The following is a 26628-nucleotide window of genomic DNA, read 5'->3' as shown; positions in this document are numbered from 1 at the left end:
CTTTCATATACATTCAGTATTTTAAGAAAAATAATGCTGGTTGAGCAGCCAGTTCCTTTTTACACCTTACTTGCACTCATTTTAGTTGTCTCTTACTATATAGCGTAGTACCCCCTGTCTTGCAGGAAGGCTCATGCGCCTGTCCTAATGGTGTACATTCATCCACCCAACACTTAAAATTTAGTTGCTTAGGCTGATTAATGTTTTTTCAGAAGCTTCTGTTTCTTTATAGAGTACTGACATCAGCTTGATCAATATCTTTCAGCTATGTGGTTTATAAACAATCAGAACATACTGACCTAAAAATTCAAGTTCATTTTAGTTACAGACATTATGATCTGTAGTGTCAAAGGGCACTGAGGGCTTTACCCTGTTGTCAGTGATACAGGGACTGCTTGCTCTGGGAAGATCGTCAACTGAATTATGATTTAAAGTTGTCTTAAATATGCAGCAGTTTCTCAGATTCTACCCCCCCCCCCCCCCAAGTACAGGTGGTCTAAAAATGTGAATGCTGCATGAAATAGATATCTCTGTTCCAAATTTATCGTGGTTAGTGGAAATGACCAATTGTTATCTTGTTAATGTATCTTAAGTACTGATGACAATGAATATATTGCTCAAATTAACATACTAAACTTCTGAGTCATACCGTTTAACCTGATTGTTTAAATTTTATAGTTTGAACTCATTTGACTGTATTTGATTACTGTTGTTTTTAAAGTGAATGTCACTTGCATTTAAAGTAAAGCAAAGTTGCTGTCATTCAGCATGAATACTAAAATAGTATTTCTTGGGCTTTGATCTCCGGATTTTTTTCAGGTCAGTCTGGCCAAAATAATATTTTGCATCTTTTTTTTTTTTTTTTTCCCCCCACAACTGCAAATGTTGTCCTTGAGACCTGGAAAGTTGTAAACAAGGGCTCACGAGTCTTTCTGAAGGATTTCAGTTTCTTCAGGGAGTCGCCGGATGGGCAAGCTTGAATGAGGGAGAGACCTGGAACTCTGGCTTTGTAGCGTAAATAGGGCTGGAAGATAACTTAGGATATAGAGATATATGTTATTACAGACAGGTAGATTGGCATATGAACCTGAAGTGCATCTCAAAGCTTTATAATAACTTTCTTACGCCTTTTTTCCTGTGGTAAATATGAGGTAGTTCCTCTTTTATTGCAATGACTGTGGTGGTCGTGGTTGTCACAGAACTGTTTGAATGTGGTAATGTCTGTGTCGTTAATTTAAAAGCCCCTGGGTAAAAGCAAAAGGTAATTAGTAATGAAGCCTGAATGTAGTAATTGTTGATAAGTTGCTATTTCAGTAGTATCGTAATTGTAAATGTTTAGGATAATAGTTTCGGTATGATTTGATAGGCAAAGTTGCTGTTATTACTGTAATACTAGACTGTAATGCTGCTGCTCTGTACTGCTTGATGCTGGCTGAAGCATATAAATACAATGCATATATTGTGAGACTTATACCCTTAAATACTCCTGACCAGTTGGGCTTTTTAAGGTGTTTCAGGTGCCTTTCAGTTTTGCCTCATTTGTCTTTTTACGTATTACCTTCCTACAGATAGAGCAGAGAGTTAAGGTTTGCTAATATAACAGCTTTTAGCAGAAGTCATTTAAAGCAAACAAGGTGGATTAGACCTTAAAGCACTAAAGGAAATATTGACAGGGCTATAATTTGAGATATCTTCTGCATTTCCGACCTGTTCTCCTGCAGATCTAGGCTTGAATTTTGCAAACTTAGTGATTCTGGCAGCTGTACATGTATTTTGAACGCTTTTGTAATGGTCTTTTCAGAAGGTGAATGGAATTGTTAAATTTTTCACTTCAAATATGGTCAACATTGAGAAACCTTTTTATGAATTTTTTTTTTTTAAAGAAATAATTGGGCAACAGCAAGTAGACATTGAAAGCTACTAGTCTTTATTCTTTTACACTTGTTGAAGCTTGTCACTTGAAGTCTGTAGTAGAATGACAAACACTACCAATTACATAACCGTACTGTTTTTTGTTCTAAACTTCTGGGCGGGGGATTGCTTTTGTGTTGATGAAAATTTAAAATTACTTTCTGTGGCGTGTTTCAGTATCTTCATGGCATGAAATTCTAGACCTACTTTGGTAAATCAGCTCCTAATGAATCTAATGCAGTGCGAACTGTGTACATGGAAATTGATTGCGATGTACAAAGCTCCTATGGCTAAGCATTATCATTCTCTGTTTAAATCGTGAGTTTTTATAGTTCTGCTTGTTGAAATACTTGGAGCCTTTTCAATATATTTAAAGATATAAATAGGTATTTTAGAAGTTGATTTGTCTCAAATTAGGTAAGAATTCTGATTTCTCTCCCTATGAATTCATATAAACGAGTTTGTTTCTACTATAGAGCTTTCATTCTGTGAATCACATTGCAGTTGTGTTACCAATACTTGAATGTGTGTAAAAGTAAAGGAGCAAAGCAAAAATTATCTAATATTGGTTGTGATTATAAATTACCATTTAGTCAGCTAAATTAGGTAATTAAAATCAGTCACATGAATGGAAAGCATGTTTATGTTTAGGAAGGTTAAATACCTTAAGTTGTCACTCACTTCAGAAAATTTCATAAAATGCATTTCCCCCCCGCCCCCCCCCAAGTATCTTGGTTGAATATGGAAACTTTCATCACAGCTGTCATTGGTAATGCTTGCCTTTATCTACAAAACAATTCTATGCATCTTTGTCATGGGTTTAGTTGCTCTGTTGTTTGGTGTGGTGCTTTACTTTTCTTTTTTTTTTTTTTTTTTAATTTGCTTGTCAAAGAGAGTGGTATTGTGAAAGAAAAACTAGTAATTACTATTTATATAATATGGCTTTAAGGTCTTCTGATTTGGGAGTGTGCAATTTCAGTGTTTCCTCCCACCTTTCAAGGTGACTAATAAATTTATATTTGGAACTTGGAATTATAAACCACTGAATAATTCAGCATAAAATCTACTGACTGAAAGGGATGCAGAACTTTGTCTAAAGTTCTAGTAACTAATAAGATGAAATGAAGTGGTTACAGACCACCTCTCCTTTGCATAAGCTTAAGTATAACCTCAAAGCCTGTTTCTGCTCGGTCAGCTATTCCTTTTTGGGGCAGGAAAAGTGACTGCATTTCTCTGATAATTTTAAAAAAGGGAATGGTGCCCCATAAGTATAAGAATTTCCATTTCTGCAAAGTATTTGTAACAGTATCACCATCTGCAATGGTGCTCCAATTTAAACGTATCTTTCTCAGTTCTAATTACTGAGAACTGGAAGTAGTCTACAGCAAAATTGCCAACTTTAAGTGCCTTGGGTAATGTCACATGTAGTCACATCTAATTAAAAGGTATTATTATGGAAATTAGTTGCTGGACTGTATATCCTGAGGATCCTTTGTTATTGGAATATGAGTTTAATGATGTAAACTGTGAGGCTTAGAGGGCACTGCTGGAACCTACAATTAGGTTTTGGAGACCGATTTACGCACAGCACAACTTGTTAATTCTCTAGATAAATGTGTCATGATTCCCAAGTAAAGCATGGAATTGAACAATTTTTACTCATCTCCTGTTGTTATTGAAACTGATGTCTTGTCACTGTTCTGAAAACCTCATCTTAGTGAATAGGATGAAGCAGATTATTCACTATCTCACTTAAGCATGCCTACTATTAGATTGTTCACGGGATCTGATTTCCTGAAAGAGTTTCTGTTAACAGTCTTTCAATTACTGTTTAAAGGTTTTTATGACCACTTAAAGGAGGGAACTACCAAACTGTACTGTGGGCCTTTAAATCATTGCAAATGGGCTTCTAATGATAACAGAGATTCCTATTTTAAAACCATGAAATTGTTAATTTGTCTATCTCTACAGCTTTCTCACTTATGTTGATAATTCTAAGCAATTTAAAATCCAATTATTTCCCAAATATGACAGTAATTAGATTAGTGTTTTTACATGAACAGAACATGTAGCATAAAATTCATTTTGAGGGATATTACTTTATAGTACTTGAAATGGAATTGAAACTACCCTATTAGGATTTTCTTTAAAGTTGTGGCATGAGGAAAAGGGTTAATGTTTAAAACAATCTCAAATGGGAAGCAAATGTGACTTTAATGCACGATCTATGTTAGCATGTATGAAAAGCACTGAGAAAGCAGAAGTGAAGCCAATAGTGAAAATTAATATAGTACAAATGGGAGGATTTCTGTCCTATTAGGTGAAGATAGAATAATGCTAAACATGCTAAAAGAATAAATTGCTGTTTTGCTAAAGATCTAAAGTTAATATTCATATAAACAACTACACAATTGATAAACAGTGAAAATAAGATCAGAAATTGAGGTGGGGGGGACACAGGGGAATGACAGACGACCAAAAGCCGAAATGTAAAACACTCGCCTAGAGTATGTTTGACAAGGCATGGCTTTTGTCTCTGATAACTGATAAGGTCTCTGCTTTGTTGTTGTGTGTTCTTGTACCTCCTGACTGCTGATCCAGCCTGCAGTGTTGTCAGCTCAGTGAGGAGTGTCAGTAGACTGGAGCAAAAGGGTCATTAAATGGTTGACACTGAGGGATGGCAATAAATGAGATGGGAGCTAAATATATAGGTTTGTGACATTCTAGCAGCTGGCTTAAGTCCCGCTGTTTGTTGCTTGGGTATACTAGCCTTAAAAAGGAAGAGAATGCATTGTAGCACGAGGAAGAAAAAAACAGCTGGTGGCTTATCAGTCAGCCCTAATGACAGAGAAGGTTAAAGAGTTTGGAAGGACAAACTTCGAAAGAGTGTTTGTATTAGTAACATAAAATTCTTAATTTTATATGAATAGTTTTATAAAACTAGTCTAAAACTTTGCAGTTTTCCATGGCTCATTCAGTGCAGAAAGAAATGAATACTTCATTTGCTGTCCAAAGAAAGTTATTGTAAAAATGAACCTATTTACTTTTGAGGCAAGCAGTTTGTTAGGTGATTTTACAGTAATGTTCTTTTGATGTTTTCTTGCTCTTTAATGGGACTCTTTGGAAACATTTTGATACTTGATTAAGTATTTTGCAGTTTAATACTTAATCTAGAAAAAAAAGTTTAGTTTTGTAATAGATGAAAGCATGAATGCTCTTGAATGGTATAAATTTTATATATCTTAACCCCCCACCCCCTTTATTAGAGATGTAGAAAAATATCATGTGATTTAAATGCAATTTTGTATTTGATACATTTTCAAAATGAAAGTTAATGTTTGAAAAAATAAGTGTTTAATTGCTTAAAAGCCTCATATTTGATATGTAACTTCTAACTACATTTAGTTCTTTTGCATGCAGTAAAGGCTGTTAGAATGTAAGCTTGAAATGAGTCCAGCACCTTAGCTGGAAAATTTATCCTGCTTGATGTTGTTTGCTGCTCCTTGTTGGTTGAGGTTTCTACTGTTTCTTCTCAAGAACTTGTTTAGTTCTTGAATCCAAACTTGATTGTTTCTCCTGGCTTACAGCTGTCAGTTGACCCAAAGAGAAGTGAAGAGCAAAACCTCATTTATAGCTCCTCAACAGGTAAACTAGTAATGAACAAGCTTTTCTGTCCTCTCTTTCATATGTGTAATAAGTGTCTGTGTTGGTGCGGCACCCTAGAGGCAGTCCTCCACTGGGTTTAACAGGTGAGAAGGAATGGGCCCAGCCTTTCCATGAAAGAAGCTGTGGACGAAAGGGAGTGAAACTGTACTCCAGCCTAAAAGCCTTTAGTGGAGAGGACATTGCCATTTTTTTGTTCTTAAATGTGGACAGGCTCATTGTGCAGCAGCATAACCTGACACAGTGGGAAGACATCAGGAAATTCCAGATCTCATCCTCTTAGGAGGAGCTGGTATGTCCCCTTCCTTAAAGTTTGTTGGAGTGTTTGTAGAGAGAGGTGTAGCCGAGGAGCTTAGTGGCAGCTTTTAGAAGACTGCAACAATGATAGATGAGTCTCATTTGTCTTAACATTAAGAGCTGTTTTTTTCCCATGGTAGGAGCAGCTTCTCCTTGTTACAATAGTACTATCAGAGTGGTTTTCTATCAATTTGAGGTAGTCTCGCATTAATTTATTGTCTTTGTATGTGTTTATCTTGTCTACAAGGAGTACTAAAATAGGTATGCGAAAGTTCAGGTGGACTGTACGTAGCATGATGATGCACCAGATATGGTTTTCAGGCCTTGAGTAAAAGAGATTAGAGAGATTTGAGCTTCTTTACTCAGGGAATTTGACGTACTGTGTTTAGTCAGATCTACCTTTTTCTGTATACCTCTGTATAGAGAGATTTATGGCTGTGGAGCTATATAGTCATTTGAAAATCTTCTCTTGCATTTAGTATGTCATACCATTTATGAAGTGCTGGTTACCTTATGAATTAGCGCAGCAGCCCTTTGTAGATCTCTGTTTTGAATTCTGTAAGCTTTTTAGGTCAATGCAAGTATTACTTATGTGATACATTATACAAAAATATCAGAATAAATATCAGCAAAATTGTAGCTAATTTAATAATCTTGCCTTTATTCCTTCTGTCTAATGCAAGTACTGATTGTTTATAATATTAGCTTTTTTCCAAGTGTTTATTTAATTCTGTACAGTAAAAAACAGAGGCACACAACTTTTATAGTTTTGTGTTAGAAGTCAGTAATGTAAGAGTTATTCTTAAATTAATTCTCTCAAACTTTGTAGTCCATTTATCTGGCTTCCAGTGCTTCTATTTAAAGCAACTTAAGCAGTGCAACTTCTGCAGTGTGTTAAAGTTTCTTGACTCTGACAATATAATGTAAGGTCTTTATGGTGGCAGTGTATCATTCACTTTCACAAAAAATGTCAATCTCCCTTTTGGTTTGTTTGGATTGCTTTCTAGCTTCCATCTGAAGGTTGTATTACCTAATGCCAAAATTATATGATGGAGGTGTAATTTTGCTACAGAAAAATGGAAGAAAAAAAAATCCTAATACAGTCCTAGGAAGAAAAAAAAAATCCTAATACAGTCCTAGGACAGTAAAACTCCTTAGTAATCACTTAATTTTAAACTAAATGGTGAATGTCTTGGCATAAATGTTTACGTCTTGGGTTAATTTTTAGAAAACCGAATTGAATATCGGTTAGATGCGGTAATTTTTCAAATCTAGTAGGTTAGGATATTTAATTTTTTGGTATGCTGTTAGATGGAATGACCTTCAAATTAGCCAAAGAATTTGTGAACAAATTATGTTAGCTCTTTTAGCAGCTAATCTGGCAAAACAGTCCCCTTGAGATTAAAGATACTTTTTTTTAACATATAACAATATTTTTTTTCATCTTTTCTGCCTTTGTTAACGTGTACACTTTGTGGTTAAAAAATCAGCTGGAATCTTCTGCGCAGAGGAGCTGAAACAGACTTCCTGGGAAAGACTGTATTATATTTTGTGGTTGAATGTGTGGATGAAAATTATGTTGATACACTGGAAAGTTAGCCCGATTTTTTTTTTCTTCCTTTTTTATAGGTCTGATCCATTGTATTTACATGGGGTTTGTAAAGCTGTTTGTCAGTTAAACAAGCTCTCAAAGCCTTCAGCACAGAGGTTATTAGAGGTGAATAATGTGGATTTAAAGGATTTAGTAATTCATTCTAAATCCCAGCTATACTTTTAAATGCATTTTTATTTTTTGCCCCCCCCCCCCCCCTTTTTTTTTTTAAGGGGCATTTTAAGCATTAGGATGCAGTCTGCTGAGTAAAAACTATATTCTGTTGACCTCACGTGGATAATCTGGTTTGTCTAGTTTACATCTGCAGTGATCAGAAAAGATTTTGAGCTTTTTGAATGATCACCAGTGGCTGATATTCTGCTCAGTCAGAGACGAATGTAAATAATCTGGTAATTGGCAAGTCAACTCTAGCAATAAAACTAGCCTTGCAGAATTGTGGCGTCTTTAAATGGAATAAGTTGATATTTTTATTTTAAGATGGTTATGTTCTTTAATGTTGCTGTGCTGTCTTGGGGCTCTAGCTGTACAGTACTGTTCCATAAAAACAATTTAGTTTTTATTGTAGCAAGCAATATATTTATTAAAATATATCACCCAATTAAAACAATCTCAGTTTTCTATCTGAAATTACATGGTGTGTTGTTTATTTTGACATATTCCAGAACACAATTTGAAGCAGTTTTAATTTGTTAAATAATGTTATGTTTCTGGAATATAGGTACTAGCAAAGAGAACTTTATAGCTGGGTAGGGCTCAGGGTTACCCTTTGGAAAATGTAATACTTGTGATTCTTATAACTAACAGAATTAGGGTTTTTGAGTGAAAAAGAAAAATCTAAATAAATAAAAAAAAAACCACCCTGAATTTTAGTATTAAAAATTCCTAAAAGTTCTTATTTATTGTGCCACCTGTTTTAATGTTACTCAGAGAACTTCAGTAGTAAGAAACAGTAATAAACAAACAGTTTGTAAAATAGACCAAACTGTTTATTATGGTAATCCATCCTTGAAATCATGAAAGCAGGTATTGCTCATGTCCAAGAGGGAAGGCTGCAATTCTTAATCTCACAGGGAGAACAAGGTGTTACCTTCATCACGGATTCTTTACTGTCTTATTATTAAAGCTTTACTGGAAAACATAAATAAATCCGTATCAACATTTCTTGTTAAAAGACTGTGTGCAGTCCCTATATAGGAAAGGTCTGTTTACTAACTGGCCAACAAATACTAAATATTATGCTCAGTTTTGGTCAGCCAGCTGGCTTGCAGCATGTGTGTGTTCATTCAAGAGATTTTAATTCTGAATATAATGTTAACTATTCAGTGTCTGAATTGTAGTGATGCCATTTTACTAGCTTTCTAGGTGAGGTGAGTTAGAGGTTAAACAGCATGGAGGAGGACTGACTCATACATGCCATGCAACATAAATACCCCAGTACTTAGAACTGAGACTTAAGGTGTTCTCTCCTGCCCCAAATAGTGCTCACTAGTGAGCTTGAAAAAATTCCTGGAGATCTTTCTCCTTTCTGGAGATCCCATGGAATACTGTTGCAATTGACTTAAGAAGTCGTGCTTAAGAAAAAAAAAAAAAAAAAAAAAAACCAAACTAAAAATAATTTAATTTAAAGGAACTTAATGTTACCAAAATTACTGCTACAATAACTGTGTTATGTAATACCTAGGTTAAATGTAGATCTGGGAAAGCGTAATAGATGTAGGTATTTGTATGGAGAGAACTCGTTTCCTCTTTGTTACTAGCTGAGTTTTTCTTCTGAGATGTGTACTACACAAAACATCTGCACTAATGTGTTATTTTCATATTCCTCTGGATGCTGATATTTTTGTATAATATATCACGGAGTTCAAACCACTGAATGTTAACTTTGTTCTCCTGCTGCAAAATTGCTATATATTTTAGTTATATATATATATATATATATATATATGATATATTACAATTATGTTCATATCCTTTATTTTTGCATTAATAAATATTTTACTTACAGAAGTTTTTGAACTAGACTAAACTTGTCTTACTCCCATGATAATTTATCAGTTCTTGCCCATAACAAGATGAGTTACTCTCTGGCTTTGATGTTGAAAAATGATTATAGTAACTGAATTAAGAACCCCTCAAAAATCCCCATAATCTGTATTAAAAAAGTATACAATGAGCTAAATAAAGATGGAACTAGTCTTAGTGAATTACATATGCACTGAAAATGATGCTTGGCCATTTGCTAAACTAAGAAAAATCTTTTCATTTTCTCCTTGTTTCACCAGTGGTAAAAGATTTTGCTGTTTTCTTCATGACAACTCAAATTTTGGACAATTTGAACTACTAAATATTTTTAGCTGTAATGACCCTTTTATTAAACGTCAGGGATAAAATTTCTCACACTTGAAGTCATCTCGAAGGTCTTTCAAATGGTGTGCTAGAGATTTTGGTTTTGTTTATCCAGCACAAAAGCACCCAATTGCAAATATGACAGATCCTAACTTTTTGAGGGTTGATATTTTGTATTTTGTTCTCCAGTACCTTAATGGTTTTATTTTTTGTGTTTAAGTGATGAAGAGATTATTTCATGATAATTTATATGCTTAAGTTTCTTACAGCACAGCATTTCTAATTTACTACTTCATCACTTAAATGCTTCAATAGTTCTCATTTAGCTTTGTTTATAGTATCAGAATGGTGTATGTCAGATACACCCGGCAAATAAATGTGGATATATTTGACATAAGCAGATTACACGTGTCACGCTGGTATTCACTACGTATGTACTTTGGCATTTACTTGGTTATTTTGCTTAGAAAACATGCTGTATTAAGGGATGGAGGGAATGTTTCTCGTGAGTTGTTGTCTGCAGCCTTTCTTTTATTACCAGTAGGTGTTTTTGGAAGAGACTTCAGGAAACAACTTCACTGTTGTCACTAGCAGTCTTAACAACTACATAAAGTTAGTTTGTATGTAAAAATTAACTTCTATATGTGGTTACTGTTGTCTGTGTTCACTGTATTGACAATGATAATACCATCTGCTTTGTCAGCCTTCTCTCCCTGTAAAATCTCATCAGATAGTTTGTTTTTCTTAACTATGCAAAACACTTGCCAAATTCCACTGGAGCATATTTAATCCTCAAAATACATGCTAATGCAGTTAATGAAAGATTTTGCAATTTCAAAATTATTTTATTCCTGAAATATTGTACTTGCCCCACTTGATTTCTTAAATGTGTGCAAGTGTTTGTATATGTAAACTTTTCATTCTTTGTTTTCAGTTAATCTGTGGTGTGGTCACTGAGTAAACTCTGTATATGATGCACTTGTTTTTATTTGGTAGTAGTTCTTATTGCTGCTTTTCTTCAACAAAAGCTGCGTAGCTGTTTTTTGTTGTGATGAGTGTGGTGTTGAATCACTAGAAGTACTTAAAAAGGCATGAAATATATCTGAGGTTTTTCATGGAAAATGTTTTTTTCATGGAAAAAGAGACTTTCTATTTCCTTAATCGCCACCTATCAAAAATCTGGTGGTATCATCTTCTCTACTGGATTGGGGGGTGTGGGTGTGGTGTGTTGTAAATGTGAACTGAAAGGCTATGTCTTTAATCAATTCCTGTTGTTATCTTACTGTTGGTGGCAAATTTATTCATGGTCATTTTGAGTAAAGAAAAAAATAATTTAGGTGTACATGTTAGTTCTCTTAAAAGTATGTCTGTGTTTGTATATATATGTGTATCTATATACATCACTACAGCTGCTCTTGTGGAAAAAAAAGCCAACTTTCTGATGAAGTTGTCATTGTGAAAATGGATATGTGGTCATGATACATTAATTGAATAAATATTGGAAAATGTTACTGCTAGAAAGCATATTCAGTGTAAGGTAAGGTAAATTGCCCATTTAAGTTATTTCTTTTCTCCTATAAAATGTTTCATATTAAATTTCTGAGAAAGTAATCTCAAAGCTGCCTGTCTATAATGTTATGCTACAAGTTTTGTTTTCTTTATTAGGCACTGAACTACCTAACTGAAAGTATACGATCTTACCTTCTTAAGGTTTAATATGCTCTATTTTGTTTTCCAATACCTCAAGTGGTTTTATTCTTGTTTCAAGTTACAGGCTTTCAAGAAATCTAATTGGCTGTATATCTGACTTTTTGTTATTATTATCTAAAACTCAGATTAAAGCAATTCAAGCTATTTCTAATAAATGCAGAAATATTTTTATGGAAAAATAACTGTATTACCAGTATTGTAAAACAATGTTCCTTTAAAAAGAAAATGATAAAAACACCAACCCCAAATTTGCTAATTTTACTGGGTCAGTGAAAGCTTTCTTGGGTTCAGAGCCTTGTCTACTGAGTATATATGCCACGTTTTGTCAGCATAGTGCTATTTTTATCTTCTATGGTAGTATTTCCAATTTAAGTTTGCATATAAATATGTTTCAATTAAATGCATTAACTGCTTTTCTTCATGAAAGCCATGCATGAAAATAAATACTCAAATTTAATTGTAACTTTAAGAAATTTATTAATACTTAGGAGTAATGTTAATCTTGCTCACAAAGAGTACTTACTGTCAGAATAAGTAATCTCCCAAATGGTCTTGGAATAGGATTATTATGATCTGAAGATATAGAAGGTTCCCTCCAAAATGGCTAAAATGACTGTCAGCATTGCTGCTTAAGCTGAAATTACCAGGTGTTCTCTGTTATAACATCCAGTTTTCAGTCGCTTCGTAACTTTGACATATTTTAACCAGTGAACCATGCAGAGTCTTGGTCTTCAGCTGCTTTTTATTTGGTGGGGAAAAGCATATAAAAATGAAGTGAGCATGAAATGCTGTTCTCCATGTCTTCAAAAAGCAAACTAAAACACCAGGACATTTTGAACCACGTTTTTGTGATGCTTTAGTTTGTTTAATGTATTAGTATACAATCTGAAAGCTGATTTGGATCTGGGGAGTGTGAATATAAGGTACAGTTTTCTGTCTTTCTTACATCTGCTTACATTCTTTCTTGCTAGATTTGGATATTTTAATCAGATCAGATTTTTTCAAGTTCTTCTCCAGTAATGGAGGGAAGAATTTTTTTTCATCAGATAAATTAGCTCTTGCCATGTCTTACTTGAGGTTTTCAAAGGAAAACACAAAATACAAAAGGCACAATAATAGTATGAAATTTAGTACTACTGGACTCCCTCAAGTTCCTCAGATTTTAACTTGCATGGAAAGTTTCTTAAACACTGCATTTCCCATACACTGTAAAAATCAAACACAGCTCTTTGCAACCTCTTATTAAGTCTTTAGCATAGTTCGTTCTTATTTTCCTTTACTACTTTTGTTGTGGATATAGGGGCTGGTGAGACATAGAAGGACTGTAAAAGCACCTGGTCTGCTTGGGAAATAGTTGTTCTATGCATAGCGAATGTAAGCTGTTTTTATGAAGGAATTTCTGATGCAGTGGACTTGTTAGGTATGATGCTAGACAGAAATTTTGTCAGCTCTTGGGAGAATATCCCAGAGTAGGTGTAAACATTAGGATATAGAGCAACTTTTTTCCTAATACTTTTGTTTCTGCTTAAACATCTTCCGTAACAAAGGTCCTCGTGTACAGAGTCTCCCAACATATGCTGGCTGTCTGTTTTCTTAAGAGTGTGCATTTTGGGCATCTTCTCAAAGAAAGGCAACAAATGTCTTGCTACAGGATCTTGCTGATGTGTATTTTGTACGTGCCAGAAACTTCAACCTTGTAAGATTAGCAAGCTATGGGAATGGGAGTCATGACGCAGCAAAACAGGCAGAGAGGGAGAGCAACATGGTGTAACTGGTTGAACTTCAGCAAAAACCCCCAAACCTTCAGCACCTGAGCTCCACTAGATACTCAACTCTTGGCTTTTTATTAATATTGTTAGTGTTGTATACTTCCTGGCTCTCTCCATTGTTCCTAAAATGTAAAGGATTCTAGGTGGTGCGTAGGATGCTTGTGTGTTTGTGTATGTCACAAACACATTCTTCTGGATGTTGTTTCTTGAATTCTAATTTTGAGTTTGTATAGGAAGATTTGAGAACACAAAAATAAAAGTTAGTTCAGATCTTTTAAAAACACAGGAAAATAATTGTGAAATACCACGAATGAAAATGTTAGGTATATAAAAATATGTTGAGTATAGAGATACATTAATTGTTGGGGAAGGAGAGACTAATTTGATGAAGGAAAATGAAGTATTTGATTGCTTTTTCTGTATTGTTGATGTAGAAGTTAATCTTAAGCATGGGTCACTTCTGCTTAATTTTTAACGTATTCTCTAATTCCAGCATGTGTGAGGTTGGATACATTCAAAGTAATGCAGTCTTAAATTGGTCAAACTGATTTGTGAACCACTGCTGTTTATTTTCTAGGAATTCACTGGGGGTAAAGTGAATCCTAGAGGATTAGACAAGTGCAGAGTGAGAAAAGCTGTAAGAAATTATAGGGAAATATTCCTAGCTTTGACTCTCTACAAATGTTTGAACAAGCAGTGTTGCTGAACACAGGTGTGTTATTTGTAGGGAAACACAAGGCAATGAAGAGTGTGATTGGGTGAGAGTATGGGACACAGAGCATGAGAAATCTTGAGTTAAATGTGATAAAGATGGTCTTTTGAATTTGTCAGATGTATCTGGTTCCAATAATTGTTTGATGATCTAGCTGGCCTGGCAGGTAAGAGAAGTAGTAGCTGCTGATACAACTGCATTCTGATAAAACTTTTGAGACTGTCCAACTAGAAGACCTAGTCTATGCTGTGTTCCTGAGTTGTGGTCTGCGGGTCACTACTCTCTCTACCTAGTCCCTTCACAAGAGAGTCAGAATTGTTTTTCCCTATGGAGTTCTCAGCTAGGACTTTGAGACGGTAGTCTGAGGAACTGAATACTGACAGTGATCCATTGGTACGAAAGCTTGGGAATAATTTGTTACAGCAATAATTGGCTTAAGCTATAATTGATTACTGATGACTCAGTTAAGACTGCACCTCAGGTAGGGTCCTGCAGAACTCTCCTTCAGCTTGGATCTCTAACGCATGCAAGAATAACTTGGTTGGTGGGATAGAAAGTATACTTAGAAAACAATTAAGTCATACCAAATGCTTTTAAAGATGGAATTAAAATTCAAAACTCTTGAAATTACTGTGCCTGAAGTCAACAACGTGGAATTCATTACACAAATGCAGAGCAATACGCTGTTGTAGGGGGGCATAGAAATTGCATATGACTACAAAACTGGGGAAAACTGGCAAGGCAGAGGTAATGGAGAAGAGTACCTGGGGTCAACGAATGTTGAACCAAACATAAGAAGTGAATTTTTTGGAGAGGGAAAGAAGCAGCTGGGATGTGTTAACAGGAATGTGCCTTGTCCAGGCATCCTGCTTTAAGAAATGAACAAACTGGAGGGCCCAGGAGAGGTAACAAGAATGGTCAGAGTTTTAGAAAGAATACCTATCCCAAAAGGTTCAAGGTGCTAACACATACAGTTTGGAAGAAAAGATGGGGGTTGAGCTGCCTTGGAACAATTTATGAAGGCTCTTTATAAGAAGCATCTTCTGGGAGTAGCTAGAAAAGAAACTGGCTTAACATTTAACAGAATGTGTTGCAGTTTAAGTCGGCAATTTCTCAACTAGAAGCCACGATTCTAAATAGTGTTCAGACAACATGAATAAAGTTGCAAGCTTGAGAGTAATACAAATTCCTGCTTTTTTTCTTAGTATCGTAAATTGTTCTATTTAAATTTTCTATCTAAATCATCTTATCTCAGAATTCGATGATTATTTTAATCATTATCCAAGTTAATAAAATATTAGAGGCTGCTGGTTTTCTTGGGAGATAGAGAATGTAATGATAGTCACCTTGTGTGTTGGTTAGAAGTCAGGTTTGCAATATTACTTTAGCTTTACCAGTGGAATGGGATAGATATCTAAAGATTTAGTGTGCAGGAAGTGTGGAGAAAGGCAAGTAAGATGCTGTTTATGTAAGATAGTGGTATGATTTTGGTGTTAAGCGTGAAATGTGTAACAAATGCAGGATTTTGATAATATTTCAAGGATGAACTTTATTGCTTGTAGCTGGTTCATTGCTTTATCCAGTCTTAGTGAATCTTCCTTAATTTCCTATGATTCGCAGTTCATGTATGCGTTCACAAGTGCCTTTAATCTTTATATTTTTCCCCCGACAGTTGGTTCAGACTTCATAATATGTCTTTATTTTTTGAGCTTGGCATACTAAATAATTTTGGGAGTGTACCTTCCCTATGAACAGTTTAGCCATTGTGAAACACTATTATTTTTGTTGAAGAACTTTAATTTGCTTGTGTTCGTAATTTCTGCTCACTCCTAAATCATTTTTAGTCTTTGCAGTTTTATAAGGATTTCAAATATGTTGAGTACTCAAAACCAATTTTAATTAGCTGAGGAAATGAAAGCCAACAACTTCTTCATAATTCCATTGAATAGCTTTGTTTACCAGGATCTAAAATACCCAGATTTCTGTCCGTACTGCAGAGTTTCTGTTCTCTTAATATCTTCTCCGAATTTAATCTTCAGTCTGAAATTTCTAGGTTTATGCATCCTTTGAGCCTGGTGTTTCATCTTTGCACTGTAGTTGTCACAAAGTACTGCTGTATGTTCTTAATGCTACCTTCACTCAGTGCTTTTATTATTTATGTCATAATTTCCAGAATGTGTGATTGAAAATAATGACAGGGAAAAAACCCTGGAAAATAACTAGGAAAGAATGTATGGCTAAATGGCAGTATTACTGTGTTAAGCGTAGGCAGGGGGTTGTCTGCTGATATTGAAGTTAGCCAACTGAAAGTGGAATACTTACTCTATTTGTATGCACAACTGAGTAAAGGATACGACTTAGGAAAAATGACACGTGCCTTTGTCATGTGTCTGTGCATACGCATATATGTGTACACACACACATTACACATATATGGCAAACACAATGTTTTCCAGAAATGAAACCTAAAGTGAATACGTAACAAGCCTCAGGTTTTTTTCTGAAGGAAATGCTATGGCACGGGTAGATAAAGAAGAGTTTCTGTAGATGTGGGTGGCCAGCCAGCAGTGTGCTGTCCAGATCGAGCCTACCAGAACAGCACGCAAGGGTGAAAAACAGTATTTTCCGCAGGCTCCTTAGCGGTAGGCAGGGAGCAAATGAATAGTGGGCCTAGGGGCCTTTCCTGAAGGAAGGTGCCATTATGGGACTGGACCTACACCGGGCACCCGATCAGTCCCACCACAGGGAAGTTCTGTGCATGTCTGGTCACCAACCAGAACCTGTTTGTTTCCATGATGTGATGCACATTGTTGGCCTACTGGTGAGCATGTCTGGTCATGTTAGTGGTGAGGGAGGGTGGTTTGTAGTTTCTGTAAGAGCTCATAGGACTTAATGAGGAGGAAATTAGGACTGCCGCTGCCATTGACTACCAGATGTTAAATTTAAAAACCTGTTTTCACCTGAAACCTGTATCTCCCAACATAGAGGTCACATAGGTATCTAATGTATGAAAATAGTACTTACCCCATTCTTTAACCTCAGGTATTTAGTGTAGTGTTCTAAACCAATAAACACTTGATGATATCTTTAGAGACAGAAATACATCTTGTTAAATTTTAAATTAATTTTGTTTACTTGCTTTTATAGACGTAATCTTTTTTTTTTTTTTTCCCCAGTTTAACTTTGTTGGAAGAATCCTTGGGCCCAGAGGACTAACAGCTAAACAGCTTGAGGCAGAAACAGGATGCAAGATAATGGTCCGAGGGAAGGGCTCAATGAGGGACAAAAAGAAGGTAAGCTCTTGAAAGGTAGTGTAGTTTCAGATGCATAGTTTTATTTCCTAACAGAGAGTAAGCTCCTGTCTCTCTTATTCTTATTTGTTCTGTTCCTACTATATGCTTTTTCATTATCTGGTGTTTTTTACAGACTTAGTAAATAACACAACTGACCCTGAAGAAGTTAAATGTGCATGCTCCATAATGGTGCAATTGGGAGTCTAACTAGCAATTATAAAGTATTCTTCAGTAATAACTAACTTCTAATTGTGTCGTGGTTCACAAGGCAAAAGTAAAAATTGAAGTTAAATGTATTTTTCTAAGGAAGAGCTTGTTAACCTTAAAGGTGTTCTTAATAACTTTCTTGTCTTGAAATACTGAAGTAGTGATTTGTGCAAGTAGTGTGGACTGGAAAAAGTATTTAATGTATTTCTTGCAGTGAATTCTGTCTGAGTGAACCAAGGAGCACTATGTTTCTGAATTTGTTTTGTGTTCAGGTGGAGTTGCAATGTAATTAGGGCTGCTCTTGCCCTGTCCTGTAATACACATGCTCTGCCTATGTAAATAGGGAAACTACATTTTTCAGGATAGAGCCATCCTGAATGTCAAGTTGCTCTGGTGGTAACTCCTGGAAGTAATTTATTTTTGCAGGTTTGTTTTCTAGCTATTTTCCTCCACCTCTGGTTAATACTGCTGAAGTTGCACCAGCATCTCCACTGCAGTTTTGAAATGTGCACTTAACAGTACTCTTTTCCTCTTTGTTCCCATAAGTATTATTTCTTTTGGTTCTTTCTTGAGAAAACCTCTTTTCCTTAACTGATCAGCCACATAATACATTCTGTTCATACATGTGTAGCATGTAACAATTAAAATAGAAAGCTAATGTCTACCCAGTTAAAAATCTCAGACTTCCCAGAGGTTATGACTCTGTTGCTTTCAAACTTCATTTGATGCCTCTTGTTTTCATAATCTGCTGTAATACTGTCGCTACCCTTTCTCTTACTCTAGCTATAGCTATTTTGGATGTTTAGATTGCCAGCTTTTGAGCAAAGATATATTCTAACCTATGAGAGTTTTTGGTTGTCTAGGTTCTGTAGAAGTAAGAGGGTGATATTGTTTTAAATGGTTGATTTACGAAGGTTTCTTTTTTTAAAACATTATAGTTTGTCTTAAATTCCTTCTACCTCTTAGCTGAGGGGTCATTTAACATAGAAACAAGTCTTACTGTTGCAGGGTTTTAAACTGTAAATGGGAAATAGAACTTGTAGAGTTGATATTTTTGTACAGGATTTTGAAATACAGATTTCCTATAACTGGGGGGTGGTAGGAGACATTAAAATTTCTGAGTATTAAAATTTCAGCATGCTTTACCCAACATACCAAATTGTGTAGGTGTAGGTGCTATATTTTGAAGCAAACTGTATGGTTGCCAATATGTGAACAATCTTAATTACATAGCTTTGTTTGTGACTATTACTAGTGGTCAAATTTTTACATGTTATACTGTATTGTTTAAAAAAAAAAAAAAAAAGATATCCTGGGGCAGGAGATTTAGTGAAAATATTGCCTCCCTTTAAGAATTTGCAAACCTCACCTGGTTTTCATAAGAGAAGACTATTAGATCAACTCCTGAATGCTACCACTTTTTGGCTGTGTGTTACATGTGTAACAAAGTAAATCTTCACTATGTGGAATATACTAACATTTAGTTTGCAACAAATGAATTCTTAAGCTATCAATTCTGAAGAGAAGTACTGATACTTTAAAAAAAATGAGTACTTAAAAGTTCATTCAGCTTTTTTCCTATTTAAACATAATTTTTAAAAGACATTGTATTTTTATCAATAATACAATTCTTACCTTCATTTATGGGCAGAACTTAAGTTTATTGCTGCTCCCTCTTTGTTTTAGGAATGCTAATTCTAGGTTGGGGTAGTTCATCAGGAATTAGGTTATGTAATTTTTCTGACTAAAAATGTTAGTTCTGGTTCATTTATGCTCATAGATATCATAAGCTAAAACATTTAGGCGCCTATTCTTCAGAAAGCTTATAAGTATAGATTGAGGTCCCAAGCTTAATGGTCCAGAAATAACATCTCACTGTTAGTAGTGAGCGTATGTATATTTAAGGTAGTCATTAACAATGACACTTTGCAGGCGGCTTTGCTGTGTGGAAAAGCACACTTAGTTGTGTTAGCAATAGCCATACTTGCAAACAGCTGCAGTAGTGTAAAAAGAAAGAAAAAAACCCCTGCATCTGAGCCCTTATTTTTTTCTTCTGAAGAGACCCATTCCTCTGTAAACATTTCATTTGCAGGCCCTTTTGTAGAAAGCACTTAGAAGAGTAAAGATTACTTCAGATTTCTGGAAATTGCTGTGTGTTTCTTGGCCCACATGTCAATCCCCCCCCCCCCCCATCTCTTCCCTGTCCTTCCTGTTCATACTAGCCTGAACAGAAACCGAAGTGGATCAGTGAATTCCATATCTGGTATGGTAGCCATTTTCCAGGGTGTGACTAACAGTGGATTTTTGTTGGAGCTGTGCAGCCTTCATTTTTTGAATGCTTTTTATATTAGGTCCCACTGAAGATATGTCCAGCAACCAAAGACATTCTGTTTCTATGCTATCGGCAGGGCAGACACTTACGCACCACCAGCCAGTGTAATACATGTGCATGCACCATGTCCTTTGTTACTCTCAGCTGCCTGCTAGGATAAGCACATTCTCTGCAGTGTTGTTGGTCACCACAACGTATTCCGACCTACCTGTCCAACGTTCACGTAGGTCTTGGAGTTTGTGAAAGGTCTGTTACAGAATCACAAAATGGTGGAGGTTGGAAGAGACCTCTGGAGGTTCTCTTGTCTAACACCCCTCCTCAACACCTTTTGTCTAACACCCCTAGGGTCACCTAGAACAGGTTGCCTAGGACTGTGTCCAGATGGCTGTTACGTTTAGTGCCCGTGACCTCCCTGCACTGTGCTTCAGAATCTGTCCTCTCCTGTGGGGAGTCATCTCTCTAGATAGCTTGGGCAGGTTTACTGTCTGGGGAAGCGGTATCTTTGGACTGATTTCCCCCACTCTCCCCACAGGTTTTTTGGTTCTTTTGTTTGTTTGTTTGTTTTGTTGGTTTGGGGGGGTGGGGATGGTAGCTGTTCAAAGGAGAATAGGCAGTGTGAGTTTCAGGAGTTTTGTCTTTGGGGAAAAGCATAGAGGAACAAGTTCTGTATGGCAAATCAGCTAGAAATTTGTACACATTAAAAGCCACACACTGAACCAGTCAGCGCTTTAATACCCATTCCCTCTTCAAAGTTGTCTGTTTTCTGATATTTTTGGAGCACGGAGTACTTGACCATTGATGATTTCATGAGATAATACTACAGTTAGTGTTGAATATTGAATAGTTTAATATATTTGAATGATATAATATAATATATTTGAATACCAAATAGTATAATATTAGTTTTAAACCAGTGTTGAGTACCAAGTAATTTTCTTGATAAAACCTATTTTCATACCATCCATTCCTAATCTTTCTATAGCTCTTTTGCTCTCCTGAGGTAATTGGTATTAGTTTGTAGTTTATCTTTTTCAGACTGGACTTTTTGTTGCTATACCATTGTTGCTGCAGTAGGGAGAATTTCATAATCATTGATTATGATGCAGTTCGTGATGCATCCCAATAAGATGTTTCTTCTAAAAATAAAGATTTGGAAGCTGTATTCAAGACGTGATGATCACAAACACTCAAGTAAGAACAAGTGACATTTGTCAGTTTGAGGAGTAAGTACGCTTCTTGCTTTTGGCTCTTGCCTCTTTTCCTGGTGAATGATACTTACAGATGAACTCCGTAGTCTTGTAGTGCAAGATGACCAACTCCCTCGGCAGTCAGTGCCTTTTAATGATAACCACTTTTTGTTTTATTTTCTCAAGGGGCTTCTCTGCAGGTTCTACTTCAAAATGCTAATGCACTTCAAAGTGTAAAATACAGAAGTAATAGTATTCTCTCATGGAAGGTTAGGTTACACTAATTGTTTTTTAAAACCCTTTCCTTTCATCTAGGGTCAACGTTATTTAGAAAAGTGAGTATTCAAGATTTTTCCAGTTTTTGACTGAATTGCTTTGAAATTTGGAGGAGATAAGAAATGCAGGTTAATTCATAGGTGTATTTTGTAAGTATATTTCATATCTGCAAACCTGATTGCCCAGTGCTAGTTATAAAAGAAAACTTATTGTATGTGGGAAGGAGTTAATTACTAAGCCAGTGTCAATCTGTAACGTGACAGCTACATCGTACTAAATACCATCTCCTAGAGTAAACTGTCCATTTACTTTTCTCTTCCTACCTTGCTAGGGGTTGCAGAACCCAAGAGAAAATACAAAGACTGACATGCTGGAAAATAAACCATTCGGATTTGCTCTGTAGAAAATTTTAGTCTCCTGTGTAAGCCTATGAACAGAAGTAATGAATTAGAAATCTTTGTCACATGGCCAAATCACTTGAACTAGCATCAAATCTTGAAACTTGCTGACAGATTTCCCCCAGAAAGCAAGGGAAAATCTCAAATTGTTTGTATCTGAGGCTCAGCTGGTAATCAGAACATCTCTTTAGGCAGCTTTAGACAAATTTAAAATCAAAACCTTAATTACTGAGAATATTGTGATTAGAGCCTGGAGGTACTTGAAGGAGATAATTGGGGAGGGGAGAGGGATTGCAGGCATTCATCAAAAGCTAATGAATGTGTAACTTTATTAAGACGAAGGCATTTTTTTCTTAGTCTGAATGCACCTCTCGTTAGGTAGTGAGGAAAACTAGCAAATTGTCACACTAATCAAAGAATACTGCTTAATAAAAGGGAAGACTGTCCAATGATGGATAAGCAAAACATTGGTTTTTGTCATCTTCCTTGTCTTACATGAATTCCATAAAACAGACATTGATGCACCCACAGGGAGTCAGCTCTGTGCTCTTTAATGCATTGACTGCCATTGTCTCACTTAGAGGGGTATGCAGCCTTACGGCATCAGGCTACTGGCTTGTGGCACTCTTGGTCAACTACGTTGTTTTTTCCCATTTCTTCCTACTTCTAGTCAAGAATCTCCTCTAGAACTGTGTGTGAGGAGAGGGCATCATTCGTTTTTACTTTAGGAGGAAGCATCTTCATTATGATACACAGAATTTCTTTTTTTACAGTTATTTCAAAGAGGCAGGCAGCTATGCAGTTCTAAATTTGAAGAACTCAATGCCTTCATCCACTGCAACAGCTTCAAATCTGTTGCACTTTGCTCCATATTAGATCGCTTGAACTGATTTGTGGTTCCTGACCTACAGCTTACTTGTTACTACATCACTGTTCACCTTGCAAGCAGAAATTACGTAAGGTTTCACGAAAACACAAGCTCTCTGTCAGTACCAATCTTGACCTTTGGCTGGTGCAGAGCTGTCACAGTAAATAGATAATTCCATTTCTTTGGACTCTCCAGGGTGTTTTTTTTTGGTTTTGTGGTTTTTTTTTTTTTTTTATAGTAAGGCTAAAAAGGAATTAAAAAGTTATCCTTGGTACTTACACAAAGCTTGAGGAGAAAATTAGAGTGGACAAATATAACTGTCCTGTGATCAGGATATTTTACTATATTTACATGCTGTATACAATAGCAGTATTAAATATCTGTAATATTTTAATACCATCAGATACACTTTAATTTCCAATGGAAAGTCTTAACAAACATTCAATTTAGCTTATAAAGTGAAGTTACTGACATAAAATAATACGTACTTTGTAGTGCATCTTGTTAAACAAGCCCTATTGTTGCTACCCTAATTATTGGATGCTTAACTTATACATTCTGTGAAAAGTACTATGTGTCAAAAAATAATAAAGCTATGGTGCTGACGCATATGTTGAAATGGAATATATTTAGCATATGGTAGCAAATGGTGAAGTTGTTCTGTGTTGCAGAATGAAAGGTTGACCAGCCATCGTTATTCTTGTCTTCTGGAAGTAAATTGCATGGCTCAGGCCTGTTGCCTCTAAAATCTACCTCTACACACAAGAATGCTGCTGCTGTTTGACAATTTCATATATCTGTGATTGAGGACATTGGCATGTGAATGTGAAAAGCAATTCCATATACATAATACATGACCAGAATGACTGTCCTTTTATTAAAAAAAAAAATTTTTTAAAAAATCCATTTCTGAAAATGCCAGTGGGGTTTCTGGAGGTCAGATGCTTACTTTTATGTTTAGAACTAGAATCCCTTGCCAATATCCATCATTAAGGGTACTATTTGTTAAAATTAATTGACTTCTACGGAAACTGGCTGGCTGAGGTAGTGTGGAGTGGCAGTTCAGCATGTTGGCTATCATGGATTGTGCTTTGTTAGCTTCTGTTGCACATGAAAGCTGCAACTTGTCTATATAGGAGACTGCCAAACTGATGGTTACATTCACTTCTAATTGCTATCAACTTCTGTGACTATACATTAAAAGTAATTGTATGAGCAGGCTGCTCAGCTAAGATTGAGGTATTACCTATACAGCATGTTCCTGAATCATTCAGGTTATAAACTTTTAATTGAAAATTACTTAAGGCGTTCAGAATGCAGTATTTAAGATACTACCCTGGGAACAATTAACTTCAGTGTTTAGCATCTTCTACAGTGACATTTCCTCTAAACACACTTCCTTATAATTATGCATGTCTGCATTAAATTTTATTTCTCAAACTGATTCATCAGGCTTGGAAGGCTTTCTTCATACTTAATTTTTGACCACTATAATAATAATAATCATAATTGGCCTTTCATTCTTAAACTAAACAAAAAGTTGTATTCATGTAAAGGTACTACTGAACTTACATATTCAACATATCACAACTGCCATTTTAATAAACAGTGAAGAATGCACCATATTAATCTGTATGAGAATTTGTATGTAGCTGCGTGGTGAATAAAAATCCTTTAGCTTAGAATCCAGGCCTGTTTAAGAATATACTTGGTGCTCGATACCACTTTGCCTTCCTAGAGGTTCACTGTGAAACATAAGATGTAATGAAAATAATTTTGGTTGCTTGTAAGCTAGTGGTTTTTTTCAGTAGCGAGTACTTCAAAAATAGGCTTTTCTATTCCAGTTTTAAAACCTTTATTGAATTCGTAACCACTTGTTTTGAATGCAGGAGTTGTAAAGCTGGATTTTATTATTATTTTTTATTAAAGAATTGCTGAAGCATGGCCTTTTTTCCCTTTTCACCCACAAAACAGTAGTCTCTTGTGTTTATATCCCTGGTAGTCTGGGAGCAGTGACCCTCTGAAGAGATAAGAGTTTACACTATTAGGTAATAGTATAAAAAAGAAAAAAGTCATCGCAGAAAAAAAAATCCTCTTAGCAAGTTACTGATTTAATTACGTAATTAAATGGTAAAGGCTGACTAGTAGAAACTATACTTCAGGAAATTCAAAAGGCAGCACTGTTGAAGGTAACAGATGTTATTTTTTGAATTACCTCTGACTGAAGGCTGATTCCTTTTAAACCTGTTTATGGGGGTTTTGTAGTCCAGAGTCTCTCGAGTATCATCTTTGAAATCTTACCTGCATACATCTTTTCTTTAAGTAAAAGATGTTCAGGTCACATTGACAGTAGCTAAGAATACAGTGTAGGCACAGTTAGCTTAGTTATGTATGGGAATGTGAATTTTACAAGAGGAGAATGTTTTCCTGAAGTTTTATATAACATTTGACAAACACTTCTTATTTGAAGTAATTTATTGCAAAAAGTCTTTTCACTTAACAGTCTGAGGAACACTCTTACTTTCAGGAGCAGAATGATTTTATTTTGGACAGAAAAATTCAGGTGCCTGAGGGCCTTAAGAATTATTGCAAAGCAATATTAGTCTTTCAAAAAATATTACTGATATGTATCCGAAACAATGCATCTTTTCGATAGGTTTATTTCATACATACCTTTGCTTTTTATTGGCTACATACTGAATATATCCAGTTTATATTGGATATATTTCTGCATGTGCTTAATACAAAGTTGCAGCTTTGAGCAGATTTTAATATTGACACGTTTTCCTATGTAACGTGAAAAGTAGCTGAAGCCTTTGACTGTCATTAACTTTGATATCAAAACTTGATTATATGTCATTTTGTTCTGAGAGCAGTTAAATTGGTAAACAGTTAACTGGTTATTTAGCTAATTAGATATGGAAATAGCTGACTTAATGGCATTAAAGAAGTATGTTGTTAAAGACAGTGGAAGCTGTAGACTAGAGGAATGTAATCAAAGCCACACTAGTAGAAACCAACTTGTATTATACTTTACTTTCTTTTTATTTGTTTTTCTGTCAGTGCCCTGTGAGGAAAAAAAACCTTATGATGAAGAGGCAAGAGCATCTAGATTGTCTTGAAATTGGAGAAAAGTAGCACGAAGTGTAGTGGAAAAAGTCTGTATCAAGGGAATCCTGAATCATTGCCTGAACATCTGTGTATAAGCAAGTCTCTCTTATAAATTAAAATTCTATGTCTATTGAACGGTAATTGACTCATCTTAATCTGTACCATGGTAGAAACTGTCTTTCTGCACTAAGCTTTTCTTAGGTGGGAAGCACAGAGAGTGTTAAGTGTGGCTACAGTTCACAGCTGTTTGTATCTGGCATTTGAATAGAAGTTTTGCAAGGCTTGGGGGACAATTCATACTGAATTGTTTTGAGGTATTGACAAAATTGTCTGCAAACATCTATCTACATTTTGCTTTGTCTAGCAGAGTGGTGAAAGAAGTGAATGCTTTAAATAATGAAAATCTACTGTAATCTGAAAGTTTTTCCATACTTAGTCAGCAGAAAAAAATGAGAGACAAGTTACTGAACTAGGCGAGACTGTTTTAGCAGAGTATGAGCATTCTTATGTACAGTCATATGATTTCTTAAAACTTTAATCTTCTCTTGCAGGAGTAATAATGTTGAGCGTTATCTAACAATGCTAAAATGAGGGAGTTGATTCTTGTGAGATTCCACAAATGATAGATTCAGTGATATTTCCCTATCTTCATGATGCGCTCTGAAGGACAACTAGTGGTTTTGCAGACTTTACCACTGTTCTCATTTATCAGCACCGCTAAACTCTTTCTGGATTCTAGATTTTTGTAGTCTATAACCTTAACCTATTGGGCTGTCCTTCAGTGGATGATTTCGTGTTTGGTATATGGCTGACTTTCTTTGAACTTTCTTAAGAATTAATGTTGTGGTATTATAAGCTTGCTTACCAGAAATAATTCGTGTTCAGGGTTGTGTTTTGAATGTGTTTGGTGAGTACCATGAAACCGTACTTGGATTT

The 26628-nt window shown here is 35.5% G+C and overlaps 1 protein-coding gene across 9 annotated transcripts in view; it reads left to right on the top strand.

Annotated features, from left to right (window-relative positions):
* QKI (QKI, KH domain containing RNA binding) overlaps positions 1-26628 on the top strand; it is a 165276-nt gene that overhangs the window by 47522 nt on the left and 91126 nt on the right. For all 9 annotated transcript variants that reach the window (XR_015708021.1, XR_015708022.1, XM_087773676.1 and 6 more), the window contains exon 3: positions 17197-17313. Coding sequence is in view for 7 of the 9 variants with exons in the window: in XM_087773676.1 (XP_087629802.1) it covers positions 17197-17313 (117 nt within the window). In the remaining 2 variants the exon portion in view is untranslated. The remainder of the gene's footprint in view (positions 1-17196; positions 17314-26628) is intronic.

This window comes from Nipponia nippon, unplaced genomic scaffold, assembly GCF_047370975.1.
Source record: "Nipponia nippon isolate SJK-2023a ecotype South Korea unplaced genomic scaffold, ASM4737097v1 scaffold_4, whole genome shotgun sequence".
Classification (NCBI taxonomy): Eukaryota; Metazoa; Chordata; class Aves; order Pelecaniformes; family Threskiornithidae; genus Nipponia; species Nipponia nippon.
This window is presented reverse-complemented; position numbering and strand designations above follow the sequence as displayed.